At 44.1% G+C, this 23,590-nt stretch overlaps 1 protein-coding gene across 1 annotated transcript in view; it reads right to left on the reverse strand.

Moving 5' to 3' along the window:
* Rxfp2 (relaxin family peptide receptor 2) overlaps window positions 1-17,860 on the reverse strand; it is a 62,539-nt gene extending 44,679 nt beyond the window's left edge. The window contains exons 1-2 of the mRNA XM_076923847.1: window positions 17,749-17,860; window positions 1,462-1,608 (exon numbers count right to left, since the gene is read on the reverse strand). Coding sequence (XP_076779962.1) covers window positions 1,462-1,608; window positions 17,749-17,791 — 190 coding nt within the window. The 5' untranslated portion in view covers window positions 17,792-17,860. The remainder of the gene's footprint in view (window positions 1-1,461; window positions 1,609-17,748) is intronic.
* Between the last annotated feature and the right edge of the window lie 5,730 nt (window positions 17,861-23,590).

Here is a 23,590-nt window from a genome sequence, read left to right on the forward strand (position 1 = left end):
TTTGTCATTCACTATTGTGAAATTTTTATTTGCTATGTCCTTTATATGATAAAAACATCACATATGAATAAAAAATGAGCCCATTTTGCAGCATCCTTAATTGACTATGTGCTGTAAAAATGGTAAGATTTGCATTGTAATAGATGGTACCGAAGTCCACATGAATCAAAAAGTAAATTTACGCAGTCGCTTGCAGGCTCCTTTGGTCCCTGATATCTAGAATTTATCTTTATTCCTTTTTCATATCCTGAATTCTGCTGCTGTGATACCTTTAACTGTATTACAAGTGATTCCATGTGCTTTCTTCAGTTTGGGTTCAGAATGTCCTGGCGGTGGGTAGATAAACAGATGTGGCCCTTGATTCCTTCCGAGCAAAGAAGAAATCTCATTGGCTTGTTCATTGACAATCAGAGAAGTACCTCTGAACTGAGCACAGATTGAGTGCCTACTGTGTACCCTACTATCCTACATTCTGGTGGCAACAAAGCAAAGAAGATTCAGGTCTTTTCTTAAGGTGCTTGCATCTGCCAAAGAAGTGGCAACGTAACACACATGACTCTACATGGCTGGAGATTTACCCATGGGCAGGCCCAGGAGGAGAGGGACACTGAGCTCAAGTCATGTGACTTTTTCAGTTTATTCCAGTCAGCCTTGGAGCTGTTATTTCCTGTGCCTGGAGTTCTATGCTTCCAGAATATCTTCTTTCCTGGCCGTTGTCCCTCCCTCCCTCCTCCCTCCCTCCCTCCCTTCTTTCCTTCCTTTCTTGTTCCTTCCTTCCTCATTCATTTCTTCCTCCATCCCTCCCTCCCTCCTTCCCTCCCTTCCTTCCTTCTTCCCTCCCTCCTCTCTTCCTCCCTCCTCCCCCTTTTAGTTTGTTCTTATTCAAGTCAATTTACTTTAATTAAAGTTTTCCTTGATTCTGTTCTTAAAATGACTTCCCAAGGTCCTACTCATTCCCGTGAAACTCCTGGTCCTTTTTTCTCTGGTTCACTCGGCTTCTGTATGTATGCTATTATTGTTTTCTTAGTTCCTGCCGTCCTATGAGCCCCAAGGTCCAGGTCCTCGTTTCTCCCTCATTTCTTTTGTGCCCGCCGTGTCCCGATGCTGTGGGGAGGTCCTGGCCCTCAGCCGACACTCAAGGTCAGTCTGTACAATCAGTTAATCCCCCCGGTGAGCCCAGTGACAGTTAATGGACATTCTCACAGCCGAGCAAAGTTATTGGCCACAAGGAAGCCTCTTAAAATTGAATTATGAGAACCAAAGAAGAATTTAGAATGTCATTTTGATTTTTTATGGGACCATCTTTCTGATCTTGGCAAGCGCTAGGTCTTTTAAAAGTCGAGTCATTAGCCCGAATGCAATGGGCAGTGGTTATTAGATCGCCCCCTCCCAGTTCCCCCCACTTACTGGCCCACCCACGGTTTGGGGGAGCACATGCAGTGTGGTCGGGGGAGGACTCACCACAGTTGTCTTCGTCCGCACCATTCCCGCAGTCATCCACGCCATCGCAGTGAAAGGCTCGGGGCAAGCACTTGGTGAGATTCCCACAGGGGAAATACCCTTTTGGGCACAGAGGAGCCACCATACTGCTGTCGGCCAGTGCAAAATCTACATGAAAGATGAGAGAAGGCAGATTTAAAATTCCTATGTTAAGAAACCAAACGTGACTGTGGCTAGACCTCGCTGGCATCATCCCGTGGTAAGAACTCCATGAGCCGATTGGTCCAGGGTCAGTCTTAGAACATAAACATGGAATAACATCGTAAGTGACCCCAGTCGAACCTCACACTAGCCATAGCGTGGGTGAGGTGAAGACCCATTTTGAATTTTCACTTACGGGAAGTAATTGCAAAGAAAGCCAAATGGGTTGCTTGACTATTGCTTGGAGTCAGAGAAGCATTTAGTGTGAGACAGAAGGCTACAACCATGTTTACATGGGAACAAAGAAACTGATTTATGCAGCTAAGTTTTTCATAAGAAAAATTTAAGGTGACTTAATACATATGCAAAAGGACCATTTAAGTGAGAGCTGGGGAGAGTGCCTAACCTTCATTAATATAAGGGTGGCAATCCTAGCAGTGACTCTCATGTTAGAAGGTACTGAGAACCAGCACTCTGCTAAGAAGGTACCGAGAACCAGCACTCTGCTGGGTAGTTATCTCAGTCACTCCTCTCTGGCCAGAGAGATGTGGATAGGATTGTATCTTTCGGCATGCTTTAGCAGATGGTAAGCTTAGAGGGTAAATAAACTAAGCGTCTTCCTTGGGGGTGTCCCCTAGATGGCTTGGGTAAAGTCTGATTCTGCCTTCTGATGTCAGAGGCTGCTAGTAACCGCTATGCTGAGCGGGGAATCAAACCATTCTGAAATATGCCTTTCCAAGAGTAGAAGCCACTTATGAAGACAAATTAAAAATAATCTTCCCGGAAAGAGGGCATAACACATGAACAAGTGTTATGAACCCCAGTCTAGTTGGACAGAGGGGTGCAGACAGGAAGTCCTGTGACCTTTTACAAGGCTACATACCAGGAAACAGGGTTTACAAAGCAACCCCAGACATTTAGGTCTAATAAGGGTGCATTCAAGTTTAAGAGCATGCTTTCCAGAAATGTTTTTTTTTTGGACATACTCTTTGTAAACTGACTAATAGGATTATGGAAGTCTTGAGGTCAAGTTGAAACTTCACAGGTTTGTTTTCTATTAGTTCTTTGAGAAGGCTGTACCCCGATCAGCCCCTCCCCCACCTCCTCCAGCTTTCCCCCCTCCCTTCCCAGCATTCTAGCAACCTTTTCATTTAAACTTCTGGAGTCCAGTTTGTGCTGCAGGTGTACCCTGGGGAGGTTTCCAGGGAGAAGAGACAGAATGAATGATGGATGATATAAAGGGTGAACTGGGGGATAATGGGGAAGGCTTACGTGAGGCGTCAGGTAGAAGGGCAGGGGAGAGCAGGGAGGGGGTACAGGTAGGGATAACTAACACTTGAAGGCGTTTCACAGTCATATAGAAACCTACCCCAGTACACACAGACACACACATAACACCCTGTGACAGAGCCACAGTGTCCTACCAGACACTACAGGCTAACGCATAAGACTTCACACACTGAGAGATCAGGGCACTCTGAAATGGCTAGTTTATTACAACCTGCTGAAGGGATGGGGGGAGGTGTTGGCCAAGTGTTCCTGCTGATGATTTTATCATCATGACCAGGAAACTATCTGGGTGTAGACAATGGTTTTTTAAATAAGCTTTAGCTGGGCTTTCCCTTCATACAGTATCACCTACTGTGTGTTGGGTATTTCCCAATTATCTCATTGAATGCCAAAGGTAATGGAGCCTACTGATATTCTGATCATCTGGTTAGACCCTTAGACCCAGGACAAGGGACTGAGGTGCATATTTTATATATCAAAGCAGAGATGACCTCCAGGTTCTCCCGGCATCCCTGAGTCCCTACCTGGCATACTGTGCCCAGGGGCTGGGCTGCCCTTCGTCCTATATGATCCAGACGTTTTTGCCTCTCCTCCTCCTTCTCCCCTGCCTGCCTCTTCTTCTCCCCCCTCAGTTCGAATGCCCTTACTCTTTTTCTCCCCACTTCCCCCACTCTCACCAAGGTGACTTGGGGCCAGTGAAGTCACCTGAGAAAAGCTTCCCAATAAACCTGCCTTTAATGCAATCTAATCTGGCTTGAACTGGCTCATTTCACTGGCAGAGAAGTAACCTAGCAATGCTCTTTATGAAGATGCTTTTATCTGGGTCTGGGGAACACAGCCATCTGGGCCTTCCAGTAGCTGGTGCCTTGCGGAGAGATCGCATCCCACAAACGTCTTTGGAGACCTCCCTGGTGTTAACAGGCAGGTGTTTGAATGTGGGCACTCAGGCTGTCTGACCCACAAGTGGACGCTAAGCTCTCAAGGACGTCATTGGAAAAGACAGCTGGATTATGTGAGCTTAGCTTGTTAGTGGAGATGACCCTGGAGACGGAACAAGGGCACAAGGAACAGGGTCAGTGATGTCATCGAGCACTCCCAGGGACAGTGATGTCATCGAGCACGCCCCGAGGCTCTCACAGGTGCATCTCCTAGAACTTTCCGATGGAGGAGGCCAATCTAGAGTGTGACCCAAGAATGTCGGGTGGGGGTGGGGTGAGGGTGAGGGTGTCAAATCTGGGAGGGACAAGAGAAGTGGAGGAGAGGGGCTGACCACAAGTGTCTCCAACTGCTATATCTGTCAGATATATATATACATACATACATATATATATATATATATATATATATATATATATGTATGTATGTATGTATATATATATATATAATCTGTCAGGAGTCTCCATTCCCCACACCATGGTGGCAGGCGGCATCTTCCTGGGACATTTCAAGTATAATTGGAATATGAAAGGAAAATGACTGAACTCAGCTCCTTCCTCTTTGTCCTCTGTCTCCTTCATGTCTGGTATCACTTGGTGCTCCATTAACTTAAAAAAAAAAAAAAAAAAAAACACTCCCATAGGAGCTGAAAAAGGAAAGAGCCCCTTTCAAAATTTGACCTTGCTAACGTTGTGGGCTCATTTCAATTCTGAGTAAATAAAATCCAGAATCCTGTGTATTGTACTTATCATTCTCCCTCATAATCACAAGATTTAAATAGTAATTAAGAGTCCTGGCTGTGTTTGCCACAAACTGAGGGAGATCCACTGGCCGTCTGGGGCGGGGGCATATTCTGCAGTCTGGGGCTCCTGCCATCACTGGCTGAAGTAGAGAGAGACAGTTTTACTGAAACTCAAGAATTATAAAAGTGGAGGTTCCCAACACCAGTGCAAAGCTGGTGGTTTCCAGAGGTTTCCATGGGACTCCTCTGGCCAAACTACAGCAGTGGAGAAATCTGGGCTCCTGAAAGGAAACCACTGTCAAGGCCCCTCCTATCTCCAGTCAGTACTCCAGCTGTGCACTGGCATGCCTTTCAGAGAAGCCAACTGGACTGCTGCCCAAGGGTGCTTTGGGTTGCCCATCAACACTTTTCCTGGGCTACTGGGAAGGGACACGTGAAAAGGACCTCTTAGGTTTGTCATATAAAAAAATCACTCAAGATGGTCAGGTCCCTGTTTTGATTTTCTGACAACAGTAGTACTGACTGGAACTGAGGAAAGCCGTGTGTTCTGAAGAACCAGCCTGCCTTCATCATAGGCTTGAAAACCAACTTATAGTAAAGACAAATTAGGTTCACTCCTGTTTGTGATTAAATCTGTTTCTCAAGGACTGGGCTACGCCTCACCTGTATCCTTAACTACAAATGGTTCTGTTCTGCCTGCTCCAGTCATGACAATCATGTCTTTGTTTCAAAGGGTTGTTTATAACCACCTTGCAAACCTACCTTTGTTTCAAAAGGCTATATGACCACCTGTGAGGACCTTGTTATGATACCTGTTGTTATGACTGACTACTTTGTTATGATACCTGTTGTTATGGCAACCTTGCTATGTCCACCTTGCAATTATGTCTTTGTTTCAGGCCATTGAGACTAACTTGTTATGTTATGTTTATGTTCTGCTCCTGTAACCCCATCTATTTTGCACCCCCTAAATCCTCCATTTAGAAACCCCTACCCCCAAGCTATAAAAGCCTTGTCTTCCTCACATCAAATGCTGACCTCTGGAACTCTGTTTTAGGGAGAGGCAGCCCACACACGTGAAAAAAAAAGTGTGTTTTAATCAATTGCTTGCTTTAATGAATTCAACCATAATGATTTGGGTCGGTGGTCTTTCTTCTTCCATCTTTGGGATTAATGGTCCCCCCCACACCAGTACCTCCCAGAGAAGGCATTCCACAGAGGTGACTAGCTGAGGAGATGCTTTCCTAGGTGACTTGTATAGTGCTGCTCACCTCAGTGAGGGTGGCACTGTCACTGAAGCAGGCCATAGAGCAGAAGTCACAGACAGAGCCTCAGCCATGCATTTAAGAGTTAACTACTAGAACATCCAGGAAATGTTAACTGGACCATGTCGGTTGCCAGTCAACAAGACAGGCAACGCGGTCTCCCCGGGGTGCTCGGAGTGGGATGCAGCAGCTCTCTGGGCAGTCAGGCCACTTTCTGGAAGCTATTCTACTTCTGGCAAGTCAGAGCATCTCTAAACACATTGCTTAGAGCCCAGGCTAACCACAAATGTACAATTCTCCTGCAGTAGCCCAGAGTGCTGAGACCACAAGCCTGCCGTCATGCCTGCCTGGCTGTGTTCTGGTGTTTAAAACATCCATCTTGTTCAGTGTGATCAAAGAGTCTGCCTTCTTTCTGAAAGCTGCCCAAGACTGAGAAACTCAGAGAATGCCTAGTGAGTGGGTGAAGGACGGAGGGGCATGGCAGAGTGTGACAGTGACAGACTAGATGAATCCCTGACATGGGCAACACTGAGAAGAGAGAGGACTGGGCCTATGTCTCATCTGTTGCTCTTCAAATTCCAAGTCACAAATTCCCCTGTCTCCCTGACCTTTCATTGATGGCTCTTCTCAGAGGGGATTCTTCCAAATCCCGACAATTTACAACTTGCCCCTCACCCAGGGTTCCTGACACGCACCTGATCAGGATGCACCTTGCACAGATGTAGGGCACCCCTCACATGGACTGCCTACACTGAGCTGTGTGGAGGCTGCATGGTCATGGACCAGGGTCAGGGATGATACCTGAAGGGTGAGGGCCTCCATAACTGCTCTCTGTAATGTCTCCCGAGTCTACTCTCTGCCCCAGCATCTCAGATGCTCTCCACATTAATTACAGCCCCGCTTTCTCATATTTCCATCCTCGTTTCCTTGTCATGGCACCCCCTCCACATTCGTCTTATTTATTCAGTTCTCAGAGGCGAGACATAGCTTAGAGATACAGAGCTTGGCTAGTGAGATCCAGGTTCAATGAGCACCTCACAACATGCACACACATGTGTGTGTGTGCATACACACACAGAGCCACAAACACACACACATGCACACACACACATACACAGGTGCACAGACACACACACATGCAGGCACATATACACAATACACACGTGGGCACACATGCACAGGTACACACATACAAACATGCACCTGTGCACATACACGCAGGCAGACACACATGCACACACAGACCCATGAACATATACACACATGTAGGCAGACACACACACACCAGAAAACAATCAGGCCTCATATTTAAAACAAGTTAACAAACCAAATGCTATTATATCCAGTTGCCTTTGAGGCAGGTCCAGTCTTCTCTCCTTTAAAAGGTCACTTCTCAGAAGAGTGACAAGCCATTGTCTTCACTCCTCCCACCTTTCTCCCATCAACCCACAGCCAACTTGGCCTGTTACTCCGTCTGAGTTCTCCTCAAGACCAGTGTTTGTCTGCAGCCGCTCCCTAGTTCTCCCTTTTAAGATGAAGTCTCACTGTGTAACTTCTGCCTAGCCTGGAACTTACTCTGTCAATGACCAGAATGACTTTGAATGCACAGCGATCCTCCTGCCTCTGCCACCCAAGTGCTGGATTTAAAGATGGGTGCCTAATCCTTTCTGTTACCTCATTGGTCCCCTGAAGCATCTAACAAATTCCACCACCTTCCTCAGGCAGGAAGCTTCCTTCCCTGGCTTTGTGGCTCCTCTCCACCCTTCTATACTTCTGGAGTCCCTCTCTGCTCTGCTATTACAGGTGATTCTGCTGGCCTGCCCTCGGGCACCTAGAGATGCTTACGATGTGACCTGCAGCCAGGTGCATGCTGCAGGTGTGCGCTGCTTATAAAAGGACCTACCTGGCACTCAGACTCAGCAGCTAGCTCTCTCTCTCTCTCTCTCTCTCTCTCTCTCTCTCTCTTTCGCTCTCTCTCTCTCCCTCCCTCCCTCCCTCCCTCCCTCTCTCCCTCTCTCTCTCTCTCTTGATCTTTCTCACTCCCCCTCCCTCCTCCCTCTCTTCCTCTCCTTCTTTCTCTCTCTCTCACTCCCTCCCTCCCTCCCTCCCTCCCTCCCTCCCTCTCTCTCTCTTGATCTTTCTCACTCCCCCTCCCTCCTCCCTCTCTTCCTCTCCTTCTTTCTCTCTCTCCCTCCCACCCCTCAGCATTCCCCCTATCTGTTCTCTGCCCTCTTTTCTCTGCTCTCATGGCTCTGCCCCTGTCTGTCCATCTGTCTGCCTGTCTTCATGGCTCTACCTCTTCCCAGGTCCTCACTCCTCTCCCTTCCCCCAACAAACCCCTTTCATACTGAAAGATAGAAAAATCATAAGTTGATCCCCTGAACCCTACTTTTAAAAGCAAAGACATAAAAACCTGTAAGTCAAACACTGTGTTGCCTCAGTCCCAGGAAATTAGCTGACCATTTGAACAGATGGCCCTAACTAAACAAATCTTAAGATTCATGGTGTCAGGATGCTATGGGCCCGAGATTAGCTTGGCCGGGCTTTGAACTAACAGCCCTGAGACAGTTGGTGCCAGGATGCTAAAAGTTTGAGATAAGCCTGACCCCCTTGAACTGGAGCTCATGATATATAGTGTGAAACTACTTCGAAATAGCCAATTATAAAGTGACACACCATGCATCTTAGGAATTTGAGATCAAATGTATCGATGACCTAGTGACCTTTCCCCCTCCTTCCCCCTTCCCTAACTCCACTCTCAGCCTTCCCCCTTCCCTAACTCCACCCCCACCTGGTTTGTAGATTCACCCTTAAAAGCTGTAAACTTCTTTTGTTCTTTTGCTGAATTCCGCTGCCCCTGCTTGGGCTTGAAGGAAAGACAGCCCTGGCTAGCCAGTAAACCTCTTGCGATTTGCATCAAGTTGTGTTTCTCGTGAGTGATTTGGGGTGCGTCTGCAGTTCTCCACGGATCGGTGAGGTCCTTTTCATTTGGGTTTTACAATACTAGGTCTGTTACGTGGCATAATTACTCAGGGGCACACGAGACATGGGCCCGCCGAAGGCACCCCTTGCCACATTGTGTTTTACAACACCTCCTTATCTCCTTAATCCATTTGCTTTTTTTTTTAAATAAAAGAATAACAATTGTAGGGTTGGACAGTGTCCGTAAGGTCAGAACTTTCTAGGTTTTTGCATTTCTTTGAACAACAAATGGAAACATTTACAGGAACTTGCAGACATCAGGCGTCATTAATATTTTAGCTTTTGAAGAGGTCCTCTAAAATCTCTGTCACCTTGCATTTCACATTGATTCATTAGAAAAATAGTATTCTGTTATCCAAACATTCGAAAGACTCTTCCCCAGAGAAGACAAGTCAATCCTTCCAAAGGATTGTTTGTATCTGCTTCCTGAGACTCTTAGCTAGCAGCCATGCTCAGGGGCTGGTAGGAAGTTCCTCCCTGACAGCAGGCCTTAGGAACACAGTGTTTGCAATGTTGTGTGAGAAAACAGAGTCTGGAAATGTAGCTGGAATTCTCAGGGGAGGTCAGGCCTCTCGTTTTAACTCAGTCAGATAGTCTCCTCATTTGTCACTTGCCTACAACTTCCCTGACAAGAGGAGCTCCGGGGGTGGAACTCCTGGACCCTGGCATTCAAATAACTCCACAAACAGAAAGTAAAGGCTGTCAGCTCGCTTTAAATCTGTGAAATCATGGCTTGCTTCATGATAGCTTTCCAAAGGCAATGATGCTTGCTACTGCTGGTTCAATATTATACCGGAACACTAACCTAACAGAGGTAATCAAGAGGCTGACACAGCGTAATGAATGCCAGAAGAAGGGTTACAAGAGTTGCTGTCTGTGGATGGTGACTGTAAACCCGGATGTGCTGGAACAGTAAGCTAATAATGAGAGAAGCACACTTTCTACACAGCCAGATGTAGGTAAATAGCAAACAATTAGAAAGTAAAGTAGCCAAACAACTTTTTTTTTTTTTTTTTTATCATCAGCTGCCACATACTTAGGGATAAGCCCAAAGCACGCACAAGGTGTTTTTTATAGAAAGTGTATGCTCTCCTTGAGGAAAACCAATGATGTAACTAAATAGTGAAAACACGAAAGAAGTGTGAGCAGATAGAATGTAAGGACTGGAAGACAGCGAGGAGGGCTTAAAACGCTGTCTCCAGGGCATGCTGTTTGCAAACATGATCGCCCAGCAGCTGTGGTTGCCTGCACTGGGCATGCGCAAGACTGAGCCTGTCAACAATCAATCATAGATTGTGGAGGGACCCCTGGGGGCCCTACCTCTCCCAGCTGAACTGCTGGTTACGGGTAGATTCTGGGACAGGTTATGGGTAGTTTGTTTCCAGTTATGTACCCAATTGGACCCACCAGGCTCCAGCAGATAGTTCCAAACCTGTGGTTCCAGGGCTGGCCTGGGTTAAAACACTAACCGCCCCCCCCGCCCCCCCGGGAAAAAAACAAGAGGCATGGAAGTGAGAAAGCGGGGAGTAGAGAAGAAGAAGGGCACCCGGTCCCTGGAACTGGAGTTACAGGTGCCTGTGAGTTACCGTGTAGGTACTGGTAACCAAACCCAGATGCTCTGGAAGAGTAGCAAGTGCTCTTAACCCCGGAGCCTTCTCTCCAGCTCTCCTTAGGATTTTAAAAGCAGTGATGTACAATTTGGGGCAGGCTATGAAGTCTCGCAAGCCCTAATAATACACTTCTGGGAATGCTCCTGAGAACACCTGCTTTGGAAAACGGCATCTCGCCATCTGCTGAACTTGAAGCTTTGCAAACTGTATGAATCATCAGGCTCTCTCTGAGTCTGCAGAAATGTGTGCAAAGTGTGCCCGAAGACACCCCTCCACCCCTGCTCCCCACCCCCATCCCTGGGGCCAGAACATTCCCAAAAGCATCACTCACCAAAGTCCCAAACTGAAAACAACCTAAATATCTTTGAAAGAGAAGATAGGTAAATGATAGTGCGGGGACCCTCGGCGGCAGACTACACAGTCTGGAAAAGTGCCAAAGTGATCTTCACTTTCTCTGGCTATCTTGTCTTGTCTTTTGTCAGAAAAACATTCCCGGAAGTGTGCCTTTTATGGTGGAAATGTACTGAGATTTTTTTTCTTTTTTTTAATGCACTGTTCTTTGCATTGGAAATACATTTTATTTTCCTTTCCCACTTCTTTATTTCATGTTCATTTCTGAAGTCGTTTCTGGGAAAATCTCCCCAAGCCTTCCAAAGACAGTCACTCTTATGAGTTTTCCTCACAAATCATCTCGAACATCCTTCCTTGGTGATCCTTGCAGTGCTCGATTCTAGTTGATTTTTTTTTTCACACAGTGCGACAAGTCTTGTCTGATGGAAAGAAATTAATTATTCATTTTGACTGTTCCTGTGGCAAGGAAAGTTCTCGATTTCTAGCACGTGATGCGGGTCTCAGAAGTTGTCCTCTATGCATGGAATACTCAGGGAATAGGCAGAGCTGTTTCGGTGAGCGAGCAACCAATACACACAGTTCACACACACAAGGAGGCAGACTGACCCCCGGCCTCTGTGAACCCGGTGCTGTTAGGAAGGACATTTAATTCTTCCCGGGGGATGATTTTAGCTTTTATTACAGGAAGAGCAGCATGTGGGAGAGGGAAAGGGGGGATGGTCGGCAAGAAAAGGCTTCACTAAGGATCTCCGTCTTTCCCGGAGCTCCCTAAGACCCCATCTTCCCATCTTTGCAGTTTTAGTCAAGTCTGTGCCAAGTCTCACCTCAGGCAAAAGTCGCTCATTTGCATCCCTGAAAGAGGACTGGCTTCTGTGTGTTAAAGTATCTCCCTCATTTACATAAAAGGGAGCTGGGCGTAGAAATATCTACAGCAGGAGGTACATCATTTTTTAGTGGATTTGGTTGAGACAGAATGGCTCAGAGAGTCTATGAATGGGGAGTGGAGCTGCAGTTCAGGGTAGCGTGGACAGAGCAAGCCCTGGCTGCAAACCCAGGCCACACCGGCCAAGACACAATCAAAGACATGTAGAAAAGGAATGACAGGCACAAGGAGACTCAAGTACCAAAGTCCCCTTTTACTAGATATCTGTTATGACACGATTAATTTCTCCTATAGGATTGGAATGCCGATTACCATTAAGGCTGTCATGTAGGTAAATTTGGATATTCAAAGTTTTGAATTACTACCCATTAAGAGGCTGTATATTGTTAGTGTGGGGTTAGCAAATTCCTTTGCCAAATATTTAATTGTCTCTATCACCTCCAAATTAAAAAAAAAAAAGATTTACAAATAGAATTAATATGATAAATGATCCATGTCAGTTCAATTAGCCATCCAGATATACACAGATTGTATAACAAAAATTACCATGTTCTTCTTTATTTTAAAAAAAACAATGACTTGGGGATGAAAAGATGGCTCAGTGGGTAAGGGAATTGGCTGCTTTCCCAGAGGACCTGGTTTCAGCTTCTGGCACCCATGCATTGATTGGCTCACAACCACTTGTAACTTCAGGATCTGGCGCCATCTTCTGGCCTCTGTGGGAACTGCATGCATGTGGTGTGTTGGGACTTTTGGAAAAGCACCCCATCCCACTGTGGGCAAATTACACGTATGCTTCTATATTAAACACTTTTCCAGAAAAAGCAAAGCCTTCTGTGGTGTTTTAACTTGTACTTTCAGGGTCATGTTCAATGATAGCTTGATTAAGCTGAGTGCAGCTGCTCTGAGTGGGCCAGGAAAGAACCCCTCTGAGTGGCCACCCGATGTGGTGATCTCAATCAGCAGGAAAGCGATGGAGAGCGGCTTGGTAAGTAGGACATGGGGATGGAGCTGGATCATCTACAAGACAAAACGTCTGCACTATTAGAATGAGCTAGGGGGTCAGTCTGTCTATGTGAATACACCCATGAGCCCACTTGTAGAGGGTCAAAAACAGGAAGAAAATGCCTCCAATCTCACAAACAAGTTTAGGGCCAAGCACAGGGAGAATTTATATTTGGATGAGTAGGGAATAAGACAGCTTTAAGAAGTAGTTTAAAATCCAAATCTTTAAAATCTCCAATGAACAGAGGCTGGGGAGACAGGTCCGTGGTAAAGAGCACTGCTTTACCAGATGTTGTGAGTTCGATTCCCAGCACCTGCATGGGACTGTAACTCCAGTTTCCAGGGGATCTGATTCCGTTTTCTGGCCTCTACAGGCACTACACCACATTCAGGCAAAACAGATGCAGTGCCCAAAGGTGCCAGAAATGGGCAGCAGATTCCCTCTAGAATTGGAGTTACAGATGGTTGTGAGCCACCATGTGGTGTTGGGAACCGAACCCAGGTCCTCTGCAAGAGCTTCCAGTGCTCTTAACCGCTGAGCCATCTCCCCAGCCCCTATGTACGTACATACATACATATTTATATACATATTTTTACTAATTTTAGAAAGCTCATGATTGCATACTATCTCCTGCTGAATAAGGCAAAAATTTTCCAGTCAAGTGAATTAGTGTTCTATAGCACAAATTAATGTATTTTTACAATATATGTATAAAGATGGAATCTGAATTATCCCTATTGATTTAGACTAAATTTGTAGACAAACTTGATCTAACTTCATCTTCAGAGCCTCCCAGCTTTCAGAATTGGGGAAAAAATCAGTATAGTCTTTAAGAAGAGAGCACGATGGTGCTGAAGTACTAAAATCGAAGCTATACTGACTACTACTTGGTTCTGTTTGAGTTTTGTGCCCTTCAAATCTTAACCAGCAGAATCTTACTGATGACTGTTGGCTAGGCCAGTAGATGAGGGGACAGCCACCACTCCAGAAAGGAAATTGAGCTAATAGGAAACAGAAAGCTACAGGAAGTCTTGGGGGGGCGGAACAGGGGTTGGGGGGAGCCCAGCAAAGACAGGAGGTGGCAAGAGGACTATTTGAAGAAAGGTCTTGCTGAAAGATAAATGGGTCTCCAAGTGGAAATGCAGCGGCAGATGTGGACAACCTTTGAAGGACCAGCCCAGCGACTTAAGATGGGATGTGGCAGGGTTGGTAGAGAGCTGAGACCTAGGGGCTGATGTAACAAGAGGGCTGGAAAGCACAGACGTGGAAACTCTGGGGACTGCACCGGAAGTGAACCTATGTAGCAGTGACGTCATCAGACGCCTAACAGGCCACGTGATCTGTGGTCATGCCATTGTGCTGTAGACAGCAGAATGTGCCCCTTGTGTTCTGGCAATTTCTATCAGTCTCCTCCCTCCCTGACTTTTCAGTCTCTAGCCACAATTAGTCTACATTCAAGTAGACTCTCGTAACTTCTACATTGGAGCACGCGTGTTATACTTTTCTTTCTGCCTGGAAGGTAGGTGCACACACACTCCAAGCGTGAGGAGACGTGAAGGACAGGGAAATTCAAACGATCCTGCTTGGATTGGTGCACACCCGGACTCCTCGCACGGATTCCTACTGATGAGCACAACCATTGCAAGTCAGTAAGAAGTAAAACTGAGGCCGACGGAAAGGGTTTTGAAGGACTTGACTGTGAAGAAATGAAATGTGTACGCAAAGTATCTGTTGATTCTGATTTGAACATCGCATCGTGGGCACGTACAGGTACATCACATGGTCCCCGTACAATTGTTTTACAAGCCAATTAAAAAGGGTGAAGTCAAAATGAAAGCAACAAACAAACAAACAAACAAACAAACATAAAACCACAACAAAACCAGACCAGACTCCTACTTAGGAGTAGTGGGAAACGGAGCAGGAGGCATCACCAGGAACAGAGGCAAGGAGCTAAGTCAAAGACTGGTGGACGGGAGGGCCGGGAAGAAAGGAAGGCTGGGACTCTGTCCCTTGTCATTGAACACATTGTAGCGGCCGTTTGCTTCACAACCTGGCTAATACAATTTCTTTCTAGTGTTAACTTTTAAAAGGCTCTTTATCATATGAATGCTAAATCGATTGTTTTCGGAGGACATTTATATATTCAGAACCCTCCTAGGTCTCTTTCTTCTCTGGCAGTATATAGCCACGAGAAATTAATGCACTGTAAATCAAGCACCACGCGATTACCCCACGTTCCCCCCCCCCCCCGTACCTCCACTAGCGCTTCTCCTGTAAAATAAATATTGAATAAGTAAAACCTGGAGTTTGGGAATGCTGGCTCATTCTAAAAGCTCCATAAATTTATGATTGGGTAGCTACTTGCCCCAAATAATTTGTCACTAGCTGACTTTTACTTGAGGCTGCCTTTTTTTTTTTTTTTTTTTTTTTTTTTTTTTTTTTTTTTTAGATTTAAAAAGCGTTCAGAGTTTCATTATTAGCATCCAGGTTTTGTGTCTTGGGTTCAAGTGGAAGGTGTTCTGAAAGTCTTTACTACAGCTGGCTGTGCTTCTTCACGTGCACCTGCAGCCGGATGTGCAGAGCACGCGCCTCTGGAGGTTACACACCTCAGAAATGCTTTGACTTTGGGGACCCAGCTCCCTCACCCCAAGCAGGCTCTGTTTTTGCCTCAAACGAGCAAGCTTACTTTTTCCCATTACTGGCGAGAAAGAATTTCAAGAGGATTGGATTGAAGTACAATTGATTTTCACAGCTAGGCGCAGCATGGATGCAATTGTGTAAAATTAAAATGTAGTTGGAGAAGCTTTTCTGTAGTCTTAGCCATGCCGTTAAGTGGTTTGGAAAGCACCCCCTTAAGGCCTAGGTCCAACGTGGCCACTAGGGGGCACTCAAACACTGCTCACTGCAGAATAGCGCCAGGGCTCTGCTTTAAAGAGTAGCAAATGACTTGAGGACATAGCCGTTGGAAGTTATCAAGCAAGAAGTTATCTCTGTACTTGAGATTTTAATTTTCTACCTAAGCGCACTGTTCGAGTTTAACTATTTTGAGTTAACACTGCCCCTATCCATTCATTAAAAGTCTTCTTAAGGTTGTTTGGGGCCAATTAGCAATGATCCAGAGTGAATTGATTAATGAGAAAGCGCGGGTCATGAGAGGTGTCAGGGTGAGATGGCTGTTGTTGTTGGCTAATGTATTAAGACAGTAAATACCATCTACTTCCTAAGCACTTGAGTGACCGTGGCCCAATAAATCGTGTGGCTTCAACTGCCCTAGAAAATGACCGGCCACACAGACTTGACTTCAGAAAGCAATTTTTATTCTGAGAAAAAATAATAATGGCCTTTGTTTGGTCATGACATGGAGCCTTGTTATTTTAACTGTCAAGAATTGTAGGAGAAACCGCAAAAGCTTTAGCAATTAAGAAACAAATAATTATGATTTCGTAAGATGTCAGTACTGACATACACATTGCAGTAATAAAGTGAGTTGTTGTGAATATAAAGGTCTGAAGTGAGGAAAAGTAACACAAACTTAGAAAATAAAACGGAGCCGAGGATTGTAATTAACCAATGAACTATTTTTAGGTTCAAGGTATAAATCTGAAATCAGGTACTTAGAAAAATCCATGATCTTTTAAATCTTTTTTCTCTTTTTTCCCCCCAGTTTTCAGAGCTCAGTGCACTACAGCAAACCATGTGCTGGCACTTCGAAGTGATTCGGGGGTCAGAGCAAGCCTACTCGGGAGCACAGAATGAGTGATGTGGTGTGGTAGTTAGAGTTTGAAGCATCTTTTAAAGAGTCCAAGGACTCTTTAAATCGCTCATTCTTAACTGTCCTCCAAAATTGAATATTATGACTAAAGATAGAACCCAGGCTTCTGCCCTTAGATCTTAAATCAAATCAGACTCCTGTTCTAAAGCTGTGGTTTCCTGAAAGAAGAATTTCTTGTTTCTCTTTAAAGAATAGATTTGCACGCAGAGGTTAGAATACAAAATCGAAACTGTGCTGGGTACATTGGCATGGGTAAGTTTTAGCGTTGTTACAAGTTCAACATAAAATTTAAAACCTTTAAAAATCTCTGGATAGTTGTTCTTAAATACTGTATTTTATTCTCGGAAGTTACGTTTGTTTGTCCCAAGTGGTGCGTTTTACTTAAAGATAAAAAACTACTGGTTTGTACCTCATTTAATTAAATTGATTTTTTTATAAAGAGGCTAATGATAATTTCAAATTTCACTATTTATTCTGGAAATTTTGAAAGAAAAGATATGAATTAACTGAATACATTTTGAACCAAAGTAACACTGAGTTCCTGTGCCCTGGAGAGAGACAGGAAGCATGTAAACTTGTAGCAAAATTAGATTTTTACTTTAGTTGTTTGTAGCTCTAAGTGCATAAACGGCACTGACTGAAAAACGAGTCCTTTGCACCAATTTCCTAAACCTCAGAGCAGGTAACAAAGATATATCAAATACATATTTTTATAGCTTAATAACTGTTTTACATAGGTGGATTCTTAGATGTTTTTGGATTTGCTTGTGGTTTGCAGTCCCCAGTTTAGATTAACAAAAACAAACATACGTACAAAAAAAGAAAGAAAGAAAGAAAGAAACCCAAACCTCCTAACCACTAACAATTAATTACACAAATTTTATGGGCTTATTCAAACAGGTTGGGTTTATACAAACCCAATTTGTATAAATTATTTGTATTTTATATTTTAGTTTATGAATATGCCACACTCCTGGAAGCACTTTCCTCTGCTAGAATTGATGTGTCAACACTGATTTTTAAAATACAACCCATCTTTAGTTCTAACGACATAAAAAGTCATGTTTCTGGGAGATACATACTGCATTTGAAAACTGCTAGTCTCCACGGTGCTCCAGACAATTAAGGATCATTTCAGTGGATGCACGGAGGGGTGCCTAGCTTTCAAACACCACGTTGAGTCTATTGTAAACATCACAGAACTACAGAACGATTTTCTTATCTTTGGGAACCATAGTCATTTATAGTGAGGAAGCAGCAGCCTTACCTTTGACCTCTGTCAGAAGCATGACATGAAGTAGGAGCCACATTGCAGTCGGTCTGAGCTAGAGAGGTGTCCAGTGTCAGAGGAAAGAGCTGTAGATTCGAAGCATTGAGTTCGTAGACGCGTCCTCCTTGCTGCTCAGAAGGAGTTTTGATAGAGTCTGGTGCCTCCCCTGTGTCTGAGCATGCTCAGCTGAAACCTCCCTGGCATGAAGGGACACTGACGCTTGTCACTAGGGAGCCTGCTTCTTTTTCCGTCCTTTCCCTTCTCTTGCTTCACTTTATTTTAAAAGTAGAGTTGTGTTTCTGGCCGTTACATTTATCACAGTGTAAGAAGGGTACAGTGGAAGAAAAATAAGAAGGTAAATAGCTCTCTAATCTTATTAATAAGCAACATTTTAATAGCTTAATGTTTCTCCTCAAAGCACCTGGAGTGGTTTGCACTCATTCTTAATCTAAACACAAGACAAATTCCAGAGTGTGAAGGACCGTACATCTACCGTTGACCAACTGGGAAACTCGTTAGAAGCAGTTTTCATACAAGAAGCAACTGAGAGATAGGTCCTCATTGACACACCATAAGAAGGAACCAAACTGAGATGTTTTCAAGTGACATTCAGAAAGATTCCAAGAGTGATCTTGTGTTCGATGGGGGGAGTATTGGCCTAATATTTGAATTTTACTTGCTCTCCCCATAATCACAGTCTCATGTTAAAGCACAGAGCTCTGCTCAATGCCTTAAATCCAGAATCCCACATCTACTCAAAGCCACCGTGACTTCTTTTTTTTCTCACACCCCGAAGATAGCTTTTTAACCAGGCAGCTTTGTGTAAGGGACGGTAGGGACTTCAACTGATCCCAGTGTAATCCTAAAGAATGTTCCAAAAAGACAAGTGGGATTTCCTTGTCAGAGTATAGACTTGTAGTTTTTCACTAACTGGGAAGTGTCTGTGGAGGAAGGCTCCCAGTGAGGATTACAGCCCAGGGTTTGGGAGTGGATGGAAACACTGGCGCTTGCTTGCAGTGACTGACTGCTGGCAGCTGGGGCCAGCCTCGCTCTGTCTTTCCTTCCAGCTCTGGAAAGAATAAGAATTCAAACAGAATTAGAGATATACAATATTTTATTTATCAGGTAATGAAGTTGGTTCTTCAGCCTTTTAAGAAGCGAGTGAAATTTCTTTCGAGGCTCTCCCTTGATGCGGACCAAAGGAAAAGGCAATAGTATCAAACATGAAAAGAAATACGTGAAGGTCTTCTCTTATGTTAAAAGAAACTTGTTGTTGTTGTTCACTGGACTTGAAGTCTTTTAGGATAACTCCCCCCCCCACAACTCCCCTTTCCCAAACAAACAAACCCCAACAAAATAAAAAACAAAAAATTCCCCTCTGTCACTTAATAAAACAAAAACCCCCACTATGCTGAGAAAAATGACCCTGTACTTGTGCTCTGCCAAGATGGTGGATGCTGAGATCTGGTGTTAAAGTTTAAAGCATAAATTTTAAAATGCAACTAAGTGCCATTAATTGGCTATTTAAAGGCAGTTGTTGGAAGTTTAAATATATTTTCCACAAGCATATATCTTTGGAGAAAGAAAACGGTGTCTAGACTTCAAAGAATTTAGTTTAGGATTCTGTATTGATATCAAAGCCCAATATCTTCTGAAGTATCTTCTGAAATTGCAAAAGCCGACTCATCTTTCCCCACCAGGGCCGCTCAGAGTTAATCTTTGAAATATTAGCCCAGGAAGAGTCTGAATTCAACAACTATAAATAATAATTAAGAACGCCTCCAGCTCGTTACTGACAGTTGAAGGCAGAAAGCCGGAGCATTTGGGTATGATTGTGGTAAATGCGTTTTATCTGCCAGGCATCCTGGGTGCACGTCTGGCCTCTGACCTGCAACAGGCAGAGGTTGAAATCACACAGGGTGATGATATACGTGGTCAAGCAGGGGTGAATGAATTCAGTTTCTCACCCAACCCAGAGGTGAACTCAGCAGGGAGACTCCAGGGCCGGCTTCATGCAGAGCTGGAACAGAAGGCTTGGAAATTGGTTTGGAGAAGCATACATGTACTTTATTGATCTTGTCTCAAATCAACTCATTTTTTGTTGTTGTTACAATCTCCCATCAGGAGTGCCTGTACTTTTTGATACAAACACGACAAGATTTCATGTAAATACATGGCTTATCATCCAATACAATTCACTGGGATTCTTACTAATGCAGGGGAGTTTATGTACTGAAAAATTAGGTACCTGATTCTGTCTGAATAGGGGATCTGCACCCCCTTGTAAAACGCAGTAACTTTTATATACGTTGTGGAGATCGCCATTCAATAGAAAAGTCAGTCCTCTCTCTTTGAGAAACTTTACTGATCAAATGAGCTGTATGACCTTGTCTTTTGATCACCTCACCCCTTCATTCTTTCCTTCTCACTTTTTAGTGATTCTTTGAGAATTTTGTACAGTGTATTTTGGTCACATTCAACCCCTTACACCAACTTCTTGCAGATGCACATCCCAAGAATCCTCTTTCAGTCCTCTTTTTGTTTGTAAACCCAAGTCCAGTTCATGCTGTCGTGTACCCTGGGTGTGTGGACATCCATGGAAGCATCCATGACCTAACCTTGACCACACCACTAAAGAAAAGTGGCTTCTTTTCTGCCAGCATCTATCAATTACCCATAGTTCCTTAGTAGACTTGGTAGACTCTCCTCTCCATGCTGGGACTTTGTCTGGCTTCTTTATGGCTTAAGAATGTCTCACTGTCTTGTTCAGACACATTTTCTTCATCCATTCACCTGTGGCTGGGCCTTTAGGCTGAATCCATAGACTGATACCTGCAGGTATCTCTGTTGTAATCTGACGTCAGTTCTTTTGAGTCTGTCCTCAGAGAGGGAGGGGGTGTCCGGTCTGCTACTTGATTTTGACCACTCACAGAACCATTTGGAAGCAGCCAGATTAAAAGGATGTGCAGAAGGAAGATGGCTGTCATCTGCTTGCTTGGTCTGTCCTTCCCCTGTCCAGGCGCTGCTGATTTACTCTGTTACTTCTGACACCAGAGCCTTTCCAGGCGCCCATCACTGACTAGGGATCAGTGGTTCTCTGAGTGCACTGTCTCTCTGTCTCCATCCCTCCCTCTCTGTCTGTCTCCCTCTCTCTTTCTCGCTCTGTGTCTCTTTTTATCTCCCTGTCTCTGTGTCTCTCTGTTTCTGTCTCTATCTGTCTGTCTCTCTTCTTCCCCCAGGGTCTCACTATGCGGTTATGGCTGGCTTCTTTTCTCTTGGAGAGTCTGCCTCTGCCTCCTAAGTGCTAGGATTAAAGGTATACCTCACCACCCCTGGCCTGGTGTTTGTTTTTGTGTTTTGTGTTGTTTGTTTGTTTTTTTGATAATATGAATAATTCGGGATCTCAGTGTGGTTTTTGACTTGCATCTTCCTAGTGTCTAGAAGATAGCAAGCACTTTCTCAGATATATAATGGCTGTTAAATACACTATCCGTTGCTTTGGTTTTTAAATCAACCAAATTTAAATTTATTTTGGTGAAAAATGCAACCAGGCAGGCCTGCTTTTCTCTTGTGTTTGTTGAGAAGGCATTCTACACAGTCCAAACGTTCGTTACAGAGAGACTGTGCGATGTTCTGTCACTGAAGATGATAACATTTCATTCAGCCTGAGGAGACAGCTCAGCTATTAAGAGCTGCTCTTACAGAGGACCTGGGTTTGAATTCTAGTACCATATGGTAGCTCCCAAGCGTTTGTAACTAGGGGATCTGATACTGTCTTTAACCTCTGTAGGCACCAGATGTACACATGGTTCACATACATACATTACGGGAAAATACTCACTTATATAAAATAAATCTAAAACCAAACAAAAACAAAATAAAAAAAAAAAAAGACATCTTTCCCTGTGGCTAGTGGAAGATAAAACCCCCCATCTAATTAAAAAAAATAAAATAAAATTACAAATACTTAACTATGCTCAGAAAAGTTTGAGTTTAATATCACTTCAGAATTATGTAATGACTTTATTGTTGGTTGTCTATAATATTTACTATCTTGCCAAACTTTTCCTTTCTTTTTTCTTTCTTCCTTCTCTTTTCCTGAGACAGGGTTTTTTTCTGTGATCCTGGTTGCCCTGGAAGATGTTCTCTGGACCAGAGATCTGCCTGCCTCTGCCTCCTGAGTGCTAGCATTAAAGGCATGAGCCACCAGCACCCAGCATGCCGAGCTGTGTTTGCAATCAAGGCATTTACTAAATTCCCTCTTAGAGTGTTCTATGGCTGTAAAAAGACACCATGGTCAAGGCAATTTTTATAAAAGAAAGTATTTAATTGGGGGCTGGCTTATGGTGTCAGAGGTTTGGCTCATCATCATGGTGGAGAGCATGGCAGCATGGTGAGAGAGAGAGACAGATACAGAGACAGAAAGAGACAGAGACACAGAGATACAGAGTTAGAGGGAGATGTAGAGATAGAGAGTGAGAATGAGAGAGAAAGAGACAGACAGATACAGAGAGATAAGATCTTCCATGGGCTTTTGAAACCTCAAATCCCACCCCCAGTGACACACTTCCTTTAACAAGGCCACACCCCCTAATCCTTCTAATCCTTTCAAACAGCTCCACTTCCTGGTGATCCAGCATTAAAATATAGGAGCCTGTGGGGAGCTTTCTTATTCAAACCACCACACTCCCCTGTACCTCAGGATGGTATACAAGTGGAAACACTGCTCACCACTACAGAGTCTGCTCACTTTTATCACAAATTTGGTCCATTACCAATTTAATATTATTTTCTGTTTGTAGAGTAAAGGGCATTCTGATATCCCACACATATTACATAACTAGGTAAGACATTTCCTCAAAAAGATGGATTTGTGCAATAACTACAGCTAGAAATCCGAAGCTTACAGCAGCACGCTGATGATGACAGTAGTCACCTGGTAATTTATTCACCATAAGTTGTTATGGGAAATAAAATCTATGTAACTCTGCTCTACAAGTATGGTATCTGTGATTATAATTGTATGTTAGTTTCTCAATGTGAGGTCATGAATGAATTCATTAGTCACTATAACTGCTACTTTATATAACCCTCTCATAAATGACCACAGACTTATTGGAAGAAGAAATGCAGAATTAACACAATCCCATCAGCCTTTGTGTCTGTTAGTTGAGCAAACCCGGTCCTGTGTAGTCAAAGGATCCATGCCTTCTCACCATGCTGCCCTAATCTAAAATAATTTAAGTCACACTCCATTTATCTGGAATTGTCACTCTTGGCAAGAGCTGCTATTAGGTGCACAGAGCCAGAGTAAAACCTGTTATCCAGACATCCACCACTGGTGGAACGGAGGACTAAGTATTCTAAAAGCCTCTGCACTTTCAAGATAATGGCATCTACATTAAGGAAATTGGATTACCTTTCTGGAGACAAGAAAGTGAAGTCTAAAGGGAAAGGAAGACAAAAGGTGCTGGAATGGTCACAGAGAGCAGTAAACTAATATACAAGGCTTGATTGTCTGATAAATAGATGTGGATACTAGAATTGTTATCTTCTAGCCCCCAAGTTGCTGGCAGGTTCTGGGAGCTCACCTGCAGTCCCTCTAAAAACTCTGAAAGGTGGAGACCAGAGCAGCAGCCACAAGAAGTACAATCTCCCTGGGAAGACACTCTCAAGTTAGTTTCCCATACTTTACTGACATTTTAATGTCAGCCAAATATTAGCTCATTATCAAAGGTCAATTAAACACATGTGGATAAGAATCAACAGAAACAAGAATAGATTTGAGCCCTAAACCTTGTGGCTGTTGAGATGATCAGGTTTGGAATATTAAATGCCT

The sequence above is a fragment of the Arvicanthis niloticus genome, chromosome 24 (assembly GCF_011762505.2).
Source record: "Arvicanthis niloticus isolate mArvNil1 chromosome 24, mArvNil1.pat.X, whole genome shotgun sequence".
In the NCBI taxonomy this organism is placed as follows: domain Eukaryota; kingdom Metazoa; phylum Chordata; class Mammalia; order Rodentia; family Muridae; genus Arvicanthis; species Arvicanthis niloticus.